The sequence below is a fragment of the Dicentrarchus labrax genome, unplaced genomic scaffold (assembly GCF_905237075.1).
Source record: "Dicentrarchus labrax unplaced genomic scaffold, dlabrax2021, whole genome shotgun sequence".
NCBI lineage: Eukaryota > Metazoa > Chordata > Actinopteri > Moronidae > Dicentrarchus > Dicentrarchus labrax.
The window spans coordinates 13,904,122-13,924,273 of NW_026136720.1; the positions used below are offsets into that span (position 1 = coordinate 13,904,122).

Sequence of the window (20,152 nt, forward strand, 5' to 3'; positions counted from 1 at the left end):
GGAGGGAGAAACTCTGACAGAGGCTGCAGTTTGTAGTGAATCATCCATTCTTTTGAGGTTGCAAGTGCACTGGGTATATACAGGAAATTTCACACAATCATATATATCAGTCTGTTTGGCCTAAAATACAATAAGGAAGGAAGAAGTCCCCAGCGCTTGGTGCCCCACCCATTGTTGATACCCCAGCAGTTACTGTAAATATTTGCATGGGTGAAGTGAGGGAACAAGGTGTACTTCCTGTTGCAAGAATAATACTGAAGCACATGGCAGGCTTGTGAGAAAAAAGCTCCTGTAGCTCTCTGCTGTAATTCTAAAATCCTGGTTTAATGTTTAGTTCAGTTGCAAATGAGGAACTTTCTTTGAGGAGGTCTGACAAACAGATGGGTGACATTTTAAAAGGAAAAACCAACACAAACCTTAGTCTCTGGAACCAATCTCCATTCTCCCTTAGGTGTTCAATTGATTCACATCACGTTTATTCTTATCAAACCACTCAATGACCCCCCGTGTCTTTTATAAAAGGATCTGCATTTGTCACGTTTCTCAACTCATTCATGCAGGTTTTTGGAAATTAGTCACCCGTCTGTAAATCTGACATTAAAGGGAGACCATGTAACTTTAAATACACACTCTTCTCCTTAACATTATTACTTGATAGCAATAAATAACACACCTTGTTCAGCTTAATACACTCAGGGGTTTTGCCTCTACAGCTTCACTTGGTATGACCTTTAACATTTGAGGGCTAATGTTAACTAACTTAACTGACATTTACTGAGTCAGTTCCCCGACTTAAAGCAACAGTTTGATATTTTGGGATTCACTTTCTTGCTGAGAGATAGAGGAGACGTTTGATACCACTCTCATATCTGTACAGTAAGTCTGAGGTTAAGGCAGCCAACTGAGGGTTAGCTTAACTTAGCATAAAGAATGGGAATGGGGGGGGGCAGCTGACAGTTCTTCTCTTCTGGTACTACTAGCTGATGTTTCAACATCTATCATTATTCCGTAACGTGTTAGTTCTTGTTAACTGCAGCCACGTAGCCTCTGTTAAGCAACAATCACAAACTGTTAGTTTACACAGGGAAAGAAATGAGCACAAAACACGTTGTGGCTGCTTATTTTATGAATTTATTTCCAAATGTAAACTTCACTATTTCATGCATACAAGTTGTGACAACATACATTATTCAACAATCTGTTATTTTCCTTATTTGCATAGGACATGGTCACAATATATTGTCTAACATGTAAAAAATAATGCCATAAAAAGGTACAGCAGAGCAGCTAAGACCAGCACATTAACTGTGTGTAGAATCCGAGGAACTGTACAACTGTAATACTTGAATGTAGTGATTTTGGTTTGCTGAGAAAAAAACAAAAACAAAATGACACCTGAAGGTTAGAGTGAGGTCATTGGAGAATGTACTGGCCATAGCTGAGTCAAGAGTTATTTACAGATTAGATTATATTGGTGCTGAGAGGGAAAACAGCACCATGGAGTCACTACAACAGGCAACTGATGGTGATGGGCAGAGGAGAAACGCACAGAGGTATCAAGAGAGCAACATTACACTGAGGAGGTACACTGAGGACAAACAGGTACGGGAAACAGAACCAAAAGGCTGGTGAGAGGCTCTCTCTTTGTAATCAAAGGGAGGTCATTCACAGCACTGTGTGCTGCATAACCTGAAACAGACAAATCCTTTAAGGGTAAAAATATCCAATGCTTGAGCAGAGCACTTTTTGTTAGCGTGCATTTCTACAGTAAAAGCAAACACCGCACAGCGTCAGTTCAGGCAGTCAAGCAAGACCACATGGTCGGTGAAGGGTACAGACAAATATGGTCTGCTGTGCTGCATGTTCCTACTCACTCAGTCTCTCAGTTTCTTGTCTTTTTACTCATTCAGAATTCGCTTGCTCGTATGATTAAGTGGGTTTTGTTCATTCAAGTGATTTTTAAAAATAATAACAACAAAGTTGCTTATCTGAGATGTAGAAAAAAGGTCCATATTAAGTACAACTTACAGCATATAAAGTTGAACCCAGGGGTCCAAAGTGGGTTGGGTTCAAAATTACTGCAACATTCATCTTTCCCTTCAAAGCCTTTGGTTACAACCAGTTACAAAACTGTGGGGCCTCTGACGAGCTGTGAGAACTCAAAGTTCCTTCTCACTGCTCAGGAACCCCTCTCTTCTATCACGGCCGCTTCTTCAACATTATCCCCACCTTTAAAAAGCCTCAGGCCTTTGTCATCAGGGAAGACGTGGTCTGTGTGTCCTTAACTTTTAAATATTATATATTATAATACTTTTAAATATTGCATGTATGTTATTCATTCGAATTGGCTTAGCCTACACAAAGAGCCTGAAGAGAAGAAAAGAGAGATTAAACCTGGGAATTGTTGACAATGAGAAACGTACCTTGTGCACAACTCACAACGTGTAAAACCTCACAGTCAAGACAAAATTCTATTCATAACCTACAAAAACGCATCGGGTCGATGTAAGCAGCACAGTTATAGCAAATGCATTTTTTAATCCTTTGGAATGGTTGGGCGTTCAATATCATTAAGATTGTTTTTGTCAAAAATACCTGTAATAAGCCATTATACATTGCTTGAGTATTGTACAGCAAAAAAAAAAGAAGAAAAAAAATTAAATAACAAGAACCAAATGAAAAGAAAGCTACACAATCAAAATGTTTACATAAAGCAGAAAAGAAATATTACTGTACATTTCATAAAAACATGTCACACTTTATAAAACTGTACAAGTTTGTTAAATGTCTGATAGTAGCTAGGTTGTTTTGTTTTTTTTACCCATAACATTTGTATCATCTTTCTGACGTTACCATTGAAGTTTTGGCACACAATTGCATCGATCATGCTTATACGTTGAGATCAGTCGTGAAGATTTTAGTTGAGACGGCCTGATCAGTGATATATTCATGTAATTAATATGAACTCTTTAAATAAGATTGTTAGTTCTTTACATACTAGACAACAATCACTCACTTTAATGTTTTTTTTTTTTAAATTAGCAGAAAAAGATATTAACTGGTACACTGTTAGCATCTTGTAGAAACCTTGCATTTCCATTTTGTCATTGTTTACAGTTCTTTTTCTCTAACAGATGTCGAAACCTGTAATCTTACTGGGATTACAATCGTAAAGTTGGATTAAAAAAATGCTGACATGGAGTTTCATAGTCATTTACAGCTGACATCATCCCTCACATAGAAAAGGTTTAAACTAAGACAAATATATGGTTGGTATGGAGGGTATGTTTTCAATATTTTTGAAACATAAAACAGCCTAATAAAGAAAACAAGGTTTTATTATTTCCTGGAAAGGTTATTTGTTGAATCTACAAGGATGTGCAGGACCCTGACAACATGGGATGATTATATAAAACGTAGCCCAGTGTTTTTTTTGTTTTGTTTTTTACAGAAAAATGTCTCTTTCTTTCCTTCTTCATTCAAGTAGGGACAAATAAACCCACCAATTATTTGTGCTACTCTTCAAGCAAACGTAAGCTACATGATGGATGTTTTGAAAAGATATGAAGGTACAACAAAAAGTCAAATATTTCAAGAGGTATGATTTTTGGAAAATATACAAGCTTAAACATTTCATATGAAACCAAAAAAAAAAGCAATAATAAAAAGTATGACTACATTGCTAACTCACAATGCTGTGGTCTCTATTCTCATGAAAAACCTTCAAAAGAATCTAAATAATGACGAAAACTGTTGTACATAGAGGTCAGGAAGTTTCCTTTTCTTATCGTCACCCCAAACAATCCTTTCAGTTTCTGACTTAGAGCAATTTTTGGATAACAGGCAAAATAACCTGCATCCTGACATCAACAGAGTATTAACTGTTTCTGATTAAAGGGGTGAACCCCATCAATGGGGCTTAAAATTATGTTGTTGTTTTTTTTAAAAAACAAAATATGGTGCCTTTAAACAGCCCGTCAAAAACAGTCAACCATAATGCTGTGATAAATTCGAAAGAATTGCTGAAATGACCTGAAGACAATGGAAAATCTAGAACTAGAAACTCTAGAAATTAACAACAAAATAAATCAAACACACTGTACACCTTTTCTCCAGAGAGGTTAATAATTATTTGACAACAAAAGCAAGTACAGTAAAAATGGACATGTACAAAAACTGTGTTCAATGGCCTTTTGTGTTGAATTATTCAAGTAGATTTGGTACAGTGAGAATAAAGGTTATGAGACACTGCCTGTGGAGGCCTATATATGTTCACTGGTGCAGTCTGGATGGATGGACTGGGATGTTTACACTGTCACAGTCGGTTTATTTTCAGATGGTAGGAGCTTCCTGTCGCCTACTGTAAGTCCACTGACACTAAGGGTCAAAGATGTTTAAAGGGGTGTTTCACTGAAAACAGCTCCCCGAGTGCCCAGTGCTTACTAAGGCGTGTAGCAGGACTGCAGGATGTTATGAAGACATTATAGGCAGGAGCTGAGCCCGTACGGAGGCGTTCCTGTGTTTCCAGTGTGGTTGGACACTGACCAGCAGTGAGCACTAAGCACCCAGGAACACCAGGGGGAGGCTGGCAGACATTTCTGTGCAGCAACTGATGTTACAACAAAATCCACAAACTGTCCCATATCTGCTTTGCGGATGTCGACCCTGAGGTAAATGTGCAGATTATGGATTGAGAAGTGATTAATGAAATAATGAAACCTGCTTGAGGGTGAACTACTCCTTTTTTTTTTTTTTTCTTTTGCAAGAGAAAGTTACACTACAAACCAAGTCAAAAACGGACTAAAACAAAACAACAAAAAAAAGCTGCTCAACAGCAATTTGAAGAATTTGTGAAAATCAAAGATTCTTTCCAGAAATGGTCAAATGTAAAACCCTCTCAGTGCTTCTTTAACTAAGAGCTGCTGATCAGTGGCATTTAAAGTGTCATCTCGCAGCCTGGAAACTATTTTACCTTCTTACAGAGGGCTGTTTCTTTTGTTTTAAACATGGTGTTTTGAGGAAACTACTGCATTCGATCGAAACGAGGGATGTTTTCTTGCTGGAGGATGTGACAGAGCTGATTCTTCACAACTTTAAAGGGAGATGGATGCACGTGGAGAACGAGGGACAAGGCCTGCCATTGATGAACTTACACCTGCCAGACCGCCTCAAAAAACACTCAACGTTTTCCAAGGCAAAGTTGTTAACATGCATATAGTGTGAGCCGCGGTACTGCGGGGCGAGAGTCGGTTGGTACAATGAAGCTAACACATGCAATTCATGACAACAGTCTGGAGGGGTCTGACAGGACCAGATACATAGATGAAACTATTTCCGGCCATAGTGCTGAAGCATTAAAAGAAAATGTAGGCATAACACAGACTGGCTGGGCTGCAGCAGTTTTGATAGTGGTGCCCGTTTCCATGGAAGGTTTACTGTGCCTTTTGCCTGACTTATTGAGGCATGTCTGTCTAGAAACACAAGTCAGCTTTCTCACGGGACATCTGAGCTTCACAGGCAGGACGACGTGAGGCTGGTGAGCACTGCACTTTGCTGATATGTTCGTTTTGGTTCAAATGTTTTTACAACAGTTTAAAAGCCCCCTTGTTTTGCGAGAGAGAAGTTTGAAAGCAGCTGTTTCGCAGCTCTGGTTTATCGGTCACCTTGGCGTGGTGAAATGGGACTCTGCAGCAGTAGTAGAGGATTTCTCCCTGTGCTTAGGATGCAGTTGGGTACATCCCACCCACACTGCTAGCATCGGTCTAGGTAGTACTGTTGTTCATACACTTTTCTTTCTACTCTTATCATACAGGTTGGATCGAACCACTAATTACAGCCATTTTTCCACTCACAGTTACTACAGTTGGAGGGAGGGAGGGAGTTGGGGGAGGAGGAGATGCGGGGTGTCTGCGACTGGGTGTCTCCTCCTCTGTGCTGCTCAGCTTGTGATAAACCTCTCCTCTTTTATCAGGACCTGCCCTCTCTTGCCTGTCTGTTTCAGATAGCTGCTTTGTTCACTCTGTTCTCCACCGTGTCGCTGCCCAGCCCCTGGCTCTGCCCACACTCTCTGGCCTACATTTGACCCCAAGGTTAGGCAACCTTGCACGCAATTTGGCACGCTTGGCTTGCTTCACCAGTCTTTGACGGGGACAGGTAGAGCCAGATGGGTGAGGGAGAACTCCCCGGGAATGGCAAGTTACCACTCCTGCTGCGGGCTGTGAATAGCTTCTTGTGGGATGCAGCTGTTTCCTCCAGGGAGGCCACAAAAGGCAAAGCCAGGAGGAGGGAAGTGAGCAGGCTGTCTGGCTCTACCTGTGATACTGCCAAACACCAGCCCCAGGCCTCAATGAAGGGCGACTTACAAGACTGAATAAAAAGCTTTCATTCACTCTTGTCTTTGGTACTTTTTCCTATGTGCTTGAGAGAAGGATAAACATTGTTTCCACTAAAGTCCCTTTGTGTCCATTTTGTGTGAAATACCGGCTGATGATACAGCGCTTTCTTTTTAAAGAAAAAGCATGAACAGCTGCTTTGAAACTTAACTGTCTCTATTTAAAGGGTCTAACGTTTCTTCAACTGAGTGTATTTATAAAAACTGTTAACCCAATATTATCCCGATCATCCCACAATGCAGATTTACACAGTATATACTGCACACCGCTGTTTAATGAAATACATATTTAACCCAGTGTAACGGCAACTGAATATTAACGTTGCGGTGGAGGAACAGATGTATTTTGTTTACTGAGGTGGGTTTTTCTTTTTTCTTAACACACAGCGTTTACATTACATATGAACCTCCCAGAACACAAGGGAGAACAGGACATGAGTTCTGTGTACGATTGACCGTATGACCGTAGGGCTAGTTTCCTCAAACGTGAAAACCAACAAAAAAACAAAGAGTGCAAATTGTGTTGAGTGTAAGGCTGTTATATATGTATGTACTGTATGTTTCTCTTCACCATGTTCATTCTTTCAAGCTAACAAGGCCATCCCTGAGCAGGGCATAAAATTCAACCCCCGTTGAATTTCAGAGTAAAGTGATGAGTATATTGTGCAGTCAATGTGAGTACTGTTAAGTACTGTGGTATTACAGAAATAGCAACTGTCTTCAATCCTGAGGTGTGTGTGTACCCCCTCTCCTCACCCGTTAAAAAAAAACAAAGAAAAACAACTAAAAAAGATCCATTTTGATAAGACTTGTCAGGGTGTCTGTTTTTTTCTTCTTCTAAACCTTGTTTAGCTGACTGCAGACTTACATTGGACAACTAGCCATGATCAGAAGCTAAAAAAATACAGACATATGGTACAGAATGTAAATATTGCCATCTTGGAAAGGCATTACCTTCTTTTAGGATCACACAAGTAATTGCACTACAATAAGCAGTTATGTACAGTATGGTACACCACAGCAAGCGCAGGAATAGCAAAGGGGGGAGGTTGCTGACAACTGTGCAACACAAGTGTTATGACAAAAACACAGGCCTCCCAGGTCAGAGGCAGAAAGTGCGACAGGGTTTCAGTTTAAGGCGAGTTGGCTGGGCTGAGGGCTGGGCTGAGGGTGGGGCTGAGGGTGGGGCTGGAGGCGTCCGAGCGGCTGTAGTCGCTGAGGGAGCTGGGACGTGTGGTGCTGCCGCTGCTGCTGCCGCTGTGGGGCCTCTTCAGCATGCCGGGTTGGAAATCCGAGTGGCGCCGGGCGTGCTTCATCAGGTGGTCGCTGCGCATGAAACGCTTGTCACAAAGTGGGCATCCGAACTTCTTCTCCCCCGTGTGGGTGCGGTAGTGGCGGGCCAGCTCGTCGGAGCGGGCGAACTTCTTACTGCAGTCGGGCCAAGTACATGGGAAAGGACGTTCTCCTGCAACACACAGAGGAGGGAAGGAGAGATGTCGGTGTTTAATCACACAGGAAAATATATATTTTTTAAATTACACCACACTTGGGACTTCAAGCCCTCAAAGCAGTTGTAGTTTTCCACTGATTTCAGTCTGATATGAAAGTATACTGGCAAAGATGTGAAACCTGGGGTGTGGTGGCTACTGTGAGGTGTGAATATTTACACAGACAATTACATCATTGTTTGACTGTATGATATTGCAGGGGCCAAGGCAGGCTTTTCAAATCAATCCATGCTTTTCAATGGCATTAACATTCAACATTAACACTGTAACTTGTGATCTCAAACTAACTGAGTCTCTGTGAGTTGACTGATTGGATGTGATGTGTACATATTCCTGCACACTGGTGCTCACCATGTAGCAAATGGCTCACCACAGTGGGAGACGTGAGTCATTGTGGTGTTTACAGGTTACCAAGTCATGAAGACTGCCATGCATGTCTAACAAACATTTTTCGTAGAAGGCCAGGCCTGTAGAACAAGACTGTGCTGTTTTCTGCACATTGTAGACTGAGTCATCAAGGAACGTTGATCACAAGGTTATTGCGGAGTGTGATAAGAAAGTAAAGGGATGGATATCAAAACATCTTCAGAATAATTTTAAAAAAACATAGAAGGGCTGTAATGAGCCATGGGAATTGGGGTAAATCACCTAAAAATTGGCGCTGTGCTGGAGTTGCAGACACAGTTTAATTATCTAAGCTCCAGATGCTAATCACACTCACAATGGTTACCCAGCCCATTTTCCAACATACAACTATCTGTGACTTGGCACATGGGAAATTACACCCTTCCCCCCTCCATCAGGCAATAAAAGTGGGCTTTGACACAAATCTACTCAAAGCCAGATGGTTCTATATATCTTGTGGTTTTCCTTCCATTCTGATGTGGAAACAGTGCTCATGGAGCCTAAATGCAGCGCTCTGCATCCACTGGCCAATATGTCTAATACTGTACTCCCTTTAGTTCCATTTCAGTGAGTTTCTGCCTGACAATAGCTACATCCAGCATCTAATTTTACCAGCATGACATTGCAGTACTATAGGGAAGGGCAGGCCATATTATTTTAATGTTATAGTTCTTTCTTGAGAATAAGAATAATCAGTCATCATATGCAAGCCAATGCCAGGGATTTGAGGTATGAGGAGGAATAGACGGTGAGACGCGTGAATGTTTATAGGTAGCTTGACAAATGAGCACATAAGAACAGGCCTGCCAAAGGCTTTCTTTGTTCTGTGGCTTCCCTCAGGGCCACAATGGAAACAGTGCTGTTCAGCATCAAACAGTAATATGCTACCTGATGCCAGTGAGTCTCAAAAACAAGAACTTGGTGCACTACTGGTCTCGGTCCCTCCCCCCCATACTGCATGGTTACAAAACATGGAGACAGACACAGCAAGTCTAGACAGCCCGCTCTGTGTTCCTGCCTCTGACGCCTCACCTCAGCTCCAGACAAACTCTGTCGGCCCTGCCCACAATGGTTTCTGCGGGCTCACACAGGGCTCAGTGTATGTAAACTCTCTAACTGACATATAGACATTTGCATATACACATTGCACTCAGCTAAAGTATCTACACTGATCTCACCCTGCTGCTAGAGTTAACACACACAGAGAAACAATCCATCTATCCTGCATGAAGTTAGAGGTACAATTCCTAAAGAAGACAGGCTGCGGTTGTTTGACCCTGTTACACATCCTGGAGAAAAAAGGAGGCAGTTTGACTTCTAAAGCACTAATCTCATTGAAGAGACTCATGATACTCTGATTTCATACCTTATTAGCAAGACAAGCAGCCCGTGCTGCCACCTGGCACATCAAAATGAGTTATTGGCTAAAAAGTAGAGCTTAGCTCTGCGGGCTGCTTAAGGCTCAATAACCAGTGTAACGGATCCAACAACATTAATATTTAACCAGACACCAGAGAGCTAGGCTGAGATATCCAGTCTAACTGCCCTGATACAGTAATGCAGTCATAGTGGAAGCATCAGGTATCCAACAGCAACTCACCGAGACACATCAAATTATTTAAAGCTCCATGACTTCTTAGAAAATGCAAAATAAACAGATATGCTGCTTATTTTCACCGCCTGCTAAACTGCTTTTGGCATTTAGGTCACCAATATGAATATGCATTTAAAAACCCTGCTGCTTTAATGTCAGCCTTGAAAGATTCACTTACATAAAGCAAAAACACATGCCCCAATTAATTGTTGTGCTTGTTTCATAACATGAGGTTTGGGATTTCCACGAGGGCAGTAAAAAAAACAATTTCTGGTAACACTGATGAGGTTTAGGGAACAAACTCTTTGATCCAGAGTGGATATGATGATAGGGGCTATTACCCTGTGTGGCAGGAGGATGTCACTCTCTAAGATATTTCAATAGACTGCGGCTATTACTCAGCATCTCTGTTGAAAGAAGACTGCTGCATGCTACTCCTCTTACCCTGCTCTTATTCCCATCTAGTTCCAGAGCTGTTACAGCAGGGCACCGTGGCAGTCGTGACGCCAGGCCCCACCGATTGGTTATCCCATCTCTGGCAGCGTCCACATCCAGGGAGTGGTTTATCTTTCTCAGAATGTGTCGGTTGCAGAGGGCAAGTGGGGGGGGGGGGGCATGTAATGAGGGAAGCTTTTCCCTAACGAACACAGTGACCCAGTTACCCGTACCCGTTAAGTGAGTTACATCATGCACATACAAACTGTACCTCTACTAAGCACTAGTGTCCCCCCCTCCAAGGAGATACGATTATGTCACAGGTACACTTGTTATATAACTGTTCTCTCAGAGGCCAGTGGGTCAGTAAATAAACGGCTCATCCCTGCTCCTCTCCCCCCACCCATCTCTCATTCATATCTAAGAAGTTTAGGTCCTCGGTTTATGCAGAAATGGTTAAGAGGAATGGAATCTGAGTGTGTCTCCCCGGTGTAAGGGATGCTGTCTGCAAAGGCAAGATCGAATCTCTTTCTTGACGTGAGCAGCAGCGCAGGAACTCAACTCGGTCACCTGCTCCAACAACAGCTACCAGTATTTCAAACAAGAGTAGATAACATTCCTGGTGTGTCCTCAGGCATGGGCCAAACTCACACAGTGTACAGCTGAAAACCTCCATGTGAGCCTGCTATAAGAGAGCTAGAGTAAATACCTCGGCAGGGTGAGGAGGGGAGAAAAAATACAGTTCCCGTGGATACATCAGAGATCACCTTGAAGTTAACTTTGCTCTGGCTGCACAGTGACAGGAAATGTCTTTTACACAGCTCAGGGAAAAAAAACCAAGGTGCACACTAAACCTGCATGGACTTTTACAAACAAACAGCTTGAGGAGGGAAAGTAAAGCTGGAGTCAGACTGTAGATCACAGCTCATTAGAGTTGGAGCTACCTCACTTTAGCGCTGGCTTACTGACACAGTCAGCTTGGCAACAAGAAATGAGAGGGGCACCACTAACTCCAGTGGTAGGGCTCAGCACAATCCTGTAATTTGGTTGCATGTTTACAACAGACTATGACCTGTAACCAACCAGGAGCCAGCTACTCTGCCAAGAGACAACCATTCATGGGATTTTGGGTAATACCAAAATGATTGCTGAGTCCCTCATCAGCATAAACCACTGAAGCAGACAGGTTAACCCAACCGTACACTGCCACTCCCTCTAGACGCACCATCGTACGCCAAGATGATATAAACACTAACATGTGTGCAGAACAATGCATATATATTAAGCTGTTTGCAACTCGTCTATGAGTCGTTCAGAGAGCAGTATAGGCAGCCTTCGCTTGTGCAAAAATAACAACAAAGACTCAAAGTTCTGCGGTCTGTTGAAAGGAAAAAAAGGCGCTGCCTGATTTGAAACACATCTGAGATCAGAACAACTGTTTTCGTGGCTATTGAAAAATTAACTGGGGGAGAGGAATCAAAGTACCAAGAAAATCTCAAAACATGTTTTCTCAGAGGCTCCATTCAGAGTTTGTTGCAAACAAGAATAAGTCGTCTAGGCAGGAGAAATAAAGCACCCTTGGTTGGGTCAAGTGCTCGTGTTGAGGACTGGCTCAACCCAAGCTCGTCAGGAGAAAGCTCCGAAAACATGGAGCATTTGATCTACTATCATCTTTTGTCTTTATTGAGAGGCATCTTGCTTGCCGTTGAATAGCCTACCTCCCCTTGTGGGCCTATAGCTGTCAGGTTGTGAACAATAGCAGCAGCCTCGCTCCCAGCAGGAGAGGCACTCCTGTAATGCATTTCAATCAGACAGGCTGTGCGTACTAACCGTAACTCACACACCCCCTGGTCTGCGCTGCACAGGGCTATTGACATTCACCCGGAGACATACAGCGGAGTTGAGTTTGACCGTCTGATTCCTGCACACACTTAGCCATACATTACTTCATCCCCTTAACTCTTTAAGGGAAAGGCAGGGATGGCTCCCCTGCACTGACCAGCTCATCACATTTGCCTCAATTAGTTAGAGTGGGCACTCTCTTTCAGCCTTGAGTGCATGCTAAAACAACCTGCAGCCTTGATGTGTTGCAGGCAGCCTCCTTATCCTAAACCCTGGTTAACTAAGGACATGCAAACAGCTGCACGGCCATTAGTGGGTGTTTACAGTTTACAGAAGCAGGTGGGAGCAGGGATGCCCCATCATCCGTGACTCTCACTCACGCAGTACAATGCCAGCTCATTCCACTGATGGAGTCTGACACTATAGCTCATATGAGACAGACGTCCCTTACTAGTCAGTGCCAAACAAAGCATCATAGCCCTAGATCCTGAGAGGCCCCACCATACAGCGATAAAAGGAGATACAAGCTGGAGATAGTGCCAGCTGTCCAGTGTTATACCTGATACCTGACATACACTGGTGTTGAACGGGAGATAAATATTTTCATGTCTCAAAGAAAATGATTATGCCCTCCTTCCCCCTAGACTCCACAAAATGCGCCTCATCTCACGCTGAGGGCCACACCCCTGTGTGTCGTGGTCTGCCACAGTATGATTTATCATGCAGAGAAAGGGGACACACCTTACATACCGGAGGGAACACAAACAGCCCAGCTAGAGACAACACACTCCCTCTGACATTAGCTCCACAGCAATTTTCAGCCATCCCTCTCTTATTCAAGCAGAGCTGAAGACAACACAGAAGACACAGTCAGAGTTTTAATTCTCAGATGGGACCCTGTGAGTGGTGGGCCGACAGGGGTGTTCTACGCTGCAGAGGTCACAGCCCTTCAAACGTTAATCAGATTAGCTGCAGATGCAGCTGAATAAATGACCTACATCAATGGAGGGCATTGACAGTGGATATCCTGGTATCTAACCCCACCCCCACCGCCACCCTGCTATACTGTATATTCTCCGTCTTTGTACTGCAGATCCCTCCCTTGCATGCGAGATGTGGTCGGCGGTTTTTCATAGTGTTCCACAGGTCTGTATCCCTCTCTTCCTGCCGCTGGTAATCAACACCACGCCGCAAGCCGTGGCCGGGTCTCGGCCTTGCAACGCGACACGCTCAAGCACCTATTTTGCTTTGCAGGCTGGAAAAGGGTGGGGAGGGCTGCTGGGGGAATAGACAGAGCAGCTTTTATAGAACTACGCCTGAGCTAACTAAAGAATACATGAGCCCTGTGGGCCACTGAAAGCAACACAGCCATGGAACTGCTTGACAGGGGCCTTTCATGGTGTCCACCATGCATGCTTGGCTCTTTAATTACAGTTAAATCTAATTTATGTTCCAACATTAGTGAAGAAATACCCTACTGTCAATTCTACATGTCCACTTATAGGATAGCATATGGACAGCATGTGCCCTGACAAATGCCTCAGAGATGCCTTTCATGGAGAAGCAACACTGCACCAGAGGATTAGAACAGGCAAGATGGTGGCTCCACTTTGGTTTTATTTACATCCCGAGGATCAAGTAGATTTAACTAATACCTTGTTTCCATTGGACACACACTCTACTGCTACATGTGGCCTTCAGAGGCCAACCAGATTTTGTTCATGAGGGCTGGTTTTAGGAAAATGTCTTATCTAACAGCAGAGGAAAGCACGAGAATGTGTTTGCAGCTACGTTAGCAGCTCTGTGAGGCTGTACTGTGCTATCTAGTGCAGCTAGCTATGCTAATGTGAGCATGCTAACACTCACATTGTTAACATGCTGATGTTTAGCAGTTAATGTTTAACATCTCTTAGTGTGTTAGTATGTTAACATTGCTAATTACCACTAAACACAAAGTACAGCTGAGATTAATGGGAGTGTCATTGCTTTTGGCATTTTGTCATAGATCAAAGTACTGGACAAATTACAATGATAACTTGGCACTGGGTAAAACCCTGTACCAAATTGTACTGCAATCTGTTGGGAAATTTTATTCAAAATAACACGTCAAACTCATAGGTGTCACCAAAGTCATTAGAGACTGTGCTATTTCACAGGATAAGTAAAAAAGTGACCTGCTAGAAGAAAACTCAAGGTCACTAAAGTCTGTGAGAGTCATCCTATCTGGACCATGAATGTCTGTACAAAATTCAATGGCAATCTAACACATTTCAGTCTGGACCAAAGTTGTGGACTGACCAACACAGCGTTAACATTTGTAATGTCACCAGAATGGGGACAAATGGAAACTGTTGAGCACCTCATGACTGAGCAGTCATCACTTTATTACACGTCAGGAGAAATAAAGCTTAACTGGGCGGGATGGTGGAAATCCTGCCGTGTGGCAGGTAGACAGACTGACCTCTTGTGCCCCAGTAGAGTTTTTACCCATTGCTGTGCCAAGGTCATGCTCAAGCAAAAGCAGGAAAACCCCATCTCCACCCTGCTACCTCATCACTGCCACCAGCCACACAGGAACACTGTGCACTCTGTGTAGCAGTGCAGCCAAATATAAAACCACTGGCAAGGATGCAGTATATATAATCAGAGACTCCTGCTTCTTTTTTTTCCGTGTGGAATATGGGATAATTTTACGTTTTAAAAAGTGTCATTAACCACAGTTATTCGGCCGAAAATAGAAAGCATGCATGAATAACTGGGTCTATATGGCAGTGGAGCTGTGCTGCCAGGTGGTGCCACTTATTTTTTAGGACAGGGATTTACAGCCATCTCACAGTATTAGAGGTACCCCCAGCAGAACACAAAAGAGGCCCAGACAAAACGTCAAACCAACTGTAAAATATGTCATTATAGGCTCTTTGTCTTTAAGACACATTGACCCTGTTCCTCCTGGTAATTCGAATAGTTTTCGAATAGGTCTTGTACACAGACAAGATGGCCTTTTGTGAGGCCCAGCTGTGGGGGGCACTGAGGGTCCAGGCTGTTCTTTCTGAAGAAGACGTGACTTGTAATGAGCTTGTCAGGGGCCATCTCTCCTTTAGAGACGGCAGTCTGCATGACATGACCAGAACAGAGTAATGAGGCTTCACAGAGAACACCATGTACTCTATGACCACAAAACTCCTCTTGGGAAAGTGGATCTTCATCGTTAAGAGTTGGTTATGCATCTCTAGACAAAGAGTTGAAAAAGCATGAATGAAAAGGAACTGGTGTTGTCCTTAATAAGAATCGGAAGCAGTTTTATTTATATGGCCTTCATTTGTTTCATTTAAAACTGAGTTTATCTGCTACATGACTGAATTTTCCATACTGCAGGATAAATATATGTGTCTGAGAAAAGCCCCGCCTCCCACACCAGGAGATCAGACAAAAGCTGTCTGGTAACCTTAGACCCCTAAACTGCGGTGGATTCCTCACCATCAAACTCAATGCAATATAATGAGCGATTTAAATTCAGCGTGTACTGTTACGTCTGCTACATCCTGGTGTCCCTGTTACACTGTGTTGGAGAAGGCTACTGCGGTTTGCGAAGAAACCTTAAATGAAACTACTTAGTCTCCACTAAGGGGACCCTTGACCAAGAAGTTATTCATACCTTTAAAGAGACAGAGTAGACTCAGGCTAATCCACAAGCCTCGCTGTTACACTTTTTCTTTGTAGCTTCCCTTTGAAAACCATAGCAAGGTCTCGAGCACATTTTTTCCTTTTTATGTATATTTTTTAACTCTTTGAGCAATACAAATTAACTAAATATCTAACCAGAAGACTTCTCAAAACCTATACAAATAAAGCTGAAACCTTCTTTAATGCTTGGGTAATATTTAAATCAGGTGAACTGACACTTAACAATGTTTCAGAAGTTTGCAAAAGACAATGTAAGTAATTTAACCCCCCCAAAAAAGTGTTACTTAACTGTAATAATTCTTGCATGGATTAAAATAAAAACTATGATGCCTCTCATAAGACATGACAACTGGGTGAAGTTCATTTTGAGCTAGTAATGGGATTGATCTTCTGATGTGCTGTAGACATTGCATAAGAAATACAATGTGGCTCAGGTTTCAGCTCCTCTTACACTCCGACAAATCACACACGAACGCAAGGATTGCAAAAGCTGGGATGATGAGGCTTTGGGCGTTACAGAAGTCAAGTAAGGACGCCTTGTCCCTGGCTCTTTGTTTTGTGTCTTTAAGAGTGTTTCCCCCCTCAATTAGATAGTGGTGTTTGGCTGGGACTGACTGAGCTGGAATCCATTCTCTCCTGACTCTGCTAGTAGGGGCTGAAGGGAAGCACACTGCCAGAGTCTGGCTCAGTGTAAGCACTGCAAGGTTGGCTGAAGCAGCCTGCCTGAACTCAGATGACCCACATTCTGGGACTATCCAATCAAATAAGCAGAAAGAGACATTATTATCAGAATTTATGGCACACAAACCAATCGTGAAGGCAGCTGCTGAAAATATCTAAATAGAAAGGCAGCCGAAAGGAAACGCTTAATAGGCATAGAGACAAGGGCAGGGCTAATACGGAGCAATAAAACTGCACTAAAAACACATGGTCCTGGCTGAAGGGAAGCACACAGCGGGCTGGGGGCTGGCTCTCTGAGAGCGCTGCTGCAAGTTTGGCTGAGACAAGGCACCTGAACTGAGATGACTCACGTTCTGTGATTATCCAATCAAATATGCAGAAAGCGTCCTTATTGTCAGAAATTATACGACACAAACCAATCACAAAGCCAGACACAGGAGTGTATCCCAAAATAAAGGAAAGGCTTAACAGGCAAATGAGACAAGGGCAGGGCTGATAGACAGACATAAACCTTCAGGAGATACAGGCATTTTGTTTTCTTTAGGAAGTCATTTCCCTAAAAGGGCTGAATACACCCCCATTTTATGAACAAGCATAAGTCAAATCAGTGTTTTCTTTGTCTGTTCTTGAAAAACACCTATTATACACCACTGCAGTCAGCACCAAGCTGCAGCTGATGGATAAAAGGTGGTGTATATGTAATTCTTAATAAGAATTAATTAAAGACAACAATACCAATATAGATTATAGATAGATTATATGATATAACAGGCCTATGGTGTCTTATTGTGTGCACTTACAGTTTTATATGTATGATTTGTTATGCAACATATGGTATGCATATGAAATACTTCTAAAGGATCATAAATCTAGAGATATAAAGGACACAAACCAATCACAAAGCTAGGCAGGGGGAGTGTATCCTCATACAAAGGCAGGCATAAAGAAAAGCTTAATAGGCAACCAGACAAGTATTCACCCTCTGTAAGAATGTGTTACAGATTTTTAAATAATGAGACAAATGAGGGGTCAATTGTGCAATAAGGGCTCCGCGCCAAGCAGGTCCCACATATATTGAATTATGTGTACAGCTGTAGTTTTACTTGCACACATTGCTGTAGATCGAAACATCTATATGACTCAAATGTAGGTCAAGTTCACACAAGGCGTTTCTCGTGCGATCTAGAGAGAGATCTGTTTTGTTTCTGTGCTGTCAGGCTGCTGTGTGCGAAGAACAGAGGGGGTGCGATCTGCAGTCTACAGAGGAGAGGAAAAGGAGGAGAGGCTCCTCGGTCGAGGCTCAACTAGCTGAGTCTGTTGCTGGCCAGATCAGCTGGCGGTCTGTCTAGCGGGGGTGTGGCACATCACAACAAAGGGCTTTGGGCAGACAGGCGACCGCACAGCTCTTATCACCCCAATTTGAGTCGATCTACATCCCCCCCCCCTACCTCCCTCTCTTTCAGTAGCCTATCCTGCGGAATGCAAAGAGCAAAATATGGAGGTATGGTCCTTCAGGAAAGTCAAACGTATCATACGGCCGATCTGGAGCGCAGGATAACCCTCCTCTAGTCTGCAGTGTGTCGGCACACTCACTGGGTTGATCTTGAAAACTTTTGCATGCCAATGTCGGCGCACACTTGGCTCATTTCTGCGATGTTGTTTGCTGAAGCTTGTTTTTTTGTTTTGTTTTGTTTGTCCTTTCTCCATGTCGCCATGTGAACCAAAGTTGACTCTAATTAATGCGCACAGAAGAACGCTGGAAATTGGATCTGTGTAATTTAGTTCTGCGTTTGCACTGCAGTTTCGGTTTGTACACACTGTCCAATGCAGGGGGAGGTTGGATGGGTGTGGGGTGGGGGGTTGCATTGCAAGAGGAAAGCGGTGACAAAGCTCGGAGACTTGAGTGGGAGTGGCACTATTTTCGACTCCCTCCCCCGAAATTAAAAGGACATATCGCAAAGTTCACACAACTTAAGAGGAACAATGCAATTATTAAAACTATGCACCAATTTTGGCTTTTACCGGGCTGTGCGCGCAGATGCTTTCTCTTTTTATAAAAGGTGGACCCGTGAATATTTAGACATATGACTCTATGAAACAGCAGCCTGTCACCCTCCTCTGTACAAATATCAGGTTGACTGTAAGAGAAACCACACTTTTCTCATCAGTATTGTCAGTATTAACAATCCCATGTAGGCAAGGGAACGACAGTAAGTCACGGTTAACAGCAACAAACATTTGCATCCAATGAAAACTGACCTGTATGTGTCCTTAGGTGGGCTTTGAGGTGGGATGATTTGCCATAAACTTTTTCACAACCTGAATAGTGGCATTTGTGCTTTTTCTGAGGTGATTCTTGCTCAGTTCGACCTCGCGATCTTTTGCCTCTTTGTTTGAGCGAAGGATCGGAGATGGTGGTAGGTGTGGCAGAGTTTCCATCATCCTCTATGAGGTTCGGCATGCTCTCATCCTTTATTTTTGCCTGCTCGGCAACATTGTTGGGAGTCTGCTGGTTAAAATCCGCAAGAATCCGCGCCACCACAAAAAGAGAGGAGTTATCTTTCACCAAAGGCTCTTTTATTTCCTCCCCGTTCTTGGAGGAGGACGGGATCTCTGGTTTAATCTCCCTATTCCCTTTAGGAGCGTGAACAATTGCACGACTGGACATTGAAACAAGGCACTCTGCTGCAAAGTGATCCATTTTGTCTTTGAAACAGCCCCCTCTGCTTCTTAATGACATTCAAAAAAGAAAAAAAAGAAAATGATGGCGTGTGAAAAAAGTACTTGTTCCGTGGTTCCCTTTGTGTGGTGGTGGTGAGGAGGAGGTGGAGGAGGAGGAGGTCGTTCTCATCAGAGAGAACTGACTTTATGATCTTACCCGGCTTTCCAATATCATCAACATCCTGTGAGAGAAACGCCTCGGATAGAAAAACGCAGACAAGCCCCCCTCAGAGAGAGAAAAAAAGAAAAAGAGAACAAAAAAAAGAAAAGAAGAAACCAAGTGTCTTTATTTAGTGCAACGACGCTGGAAACAGGACCTCCAGAAACTTGGATGTGTTAACTCCCATCGCGGCTACAAACACTCTCCAGCATAGTGAGTGTGTCTCCTGAGCGCCTGTTCCTGCTGGTTGTATCCATGCTGGGGGCGTGTCGACCGGCAGCACTCGGCAAGCATCGTCAGAGCAGCCGCTCATTCATTGGGTACTGCATGTCCCCAAATGCACTGAACAACATGAGCTACTTGGAAGTTTCACCACAGGTTGCCTCCATGCATTCAGATGATGCATCGCACGCGTGACATAGTTACGGGCTGCAGAGACCCTTTTAGAGAGGATACATGAAATAAAATGCTGTTTTTTTGGGGGGGGGGGCGTTTAGAGCGTGTAACATTTGTTTAAAATGTTTTGCATACTCTTTTGGGGTTGCAACTAATGACGGATTTCCTATTATTACTCCCTATTCTGCTGGAAAACGGTTTACAACATCACCACCAGTCCACCACAGTATTATTTAATTCACACTGTTATAAAACAGAGAAAACAAATCCTCACATTGGAGAAGTTGAAGCCAGAGAATAGTTCTGCTTGAAAAAATGACTGCTGCTTAATTTTA

At 43.1% G+C, this 20,152-nt stretch overlaps 1 protein-coding gene across 1 annotated transcript; it reads right to left on the minus strand.

The window, feature by feature from the left end:
- Window positions 1-1,108: 1,108 nt before the first annotated feature.
- On the minus strand, window positions 1,109-19,690 carry klf13 (Kruppel-like factor 13). Its single transcript, XM_051381944.1, has 2 exons — window positions 18,800-19,690; window positions 1,109-7,856 (listed from the first exon to the last, which is right to left on the minus strand). Exons 1-2 carry the CDS (start codon window positions 19,278-19,280, stop codon window positions 7,525-7,527), a joined length of 813 nt encoding a protein of 270 aa, XP_051237904.1. The 5' UTR covers window positions 19,281-19,690; the 3' UTR covers window positions 1,109-7,524.
- Window positions 19,691-20,152: the final 462 nt, after the last annotated feature.

What these genes read in the sequence shown, in the direction of transcription:
- klf13 (XM_051381944.1), bottom strand. Translation starts at nt 19,280, where the DNA reads ATGTCATTAAGAAGCAGAGGGGGCTGTTTCAAAGACAAAATGGATCAC. An exon ending in CCACCTAAGGACACATACAG is followed by an intron (nt 7,857 to 18,799) that starts GTCAGTTTTCAT and finishes TGTGTGTTGCAG; the next exon opens with GAGAACGTCCTTTCCCATGT.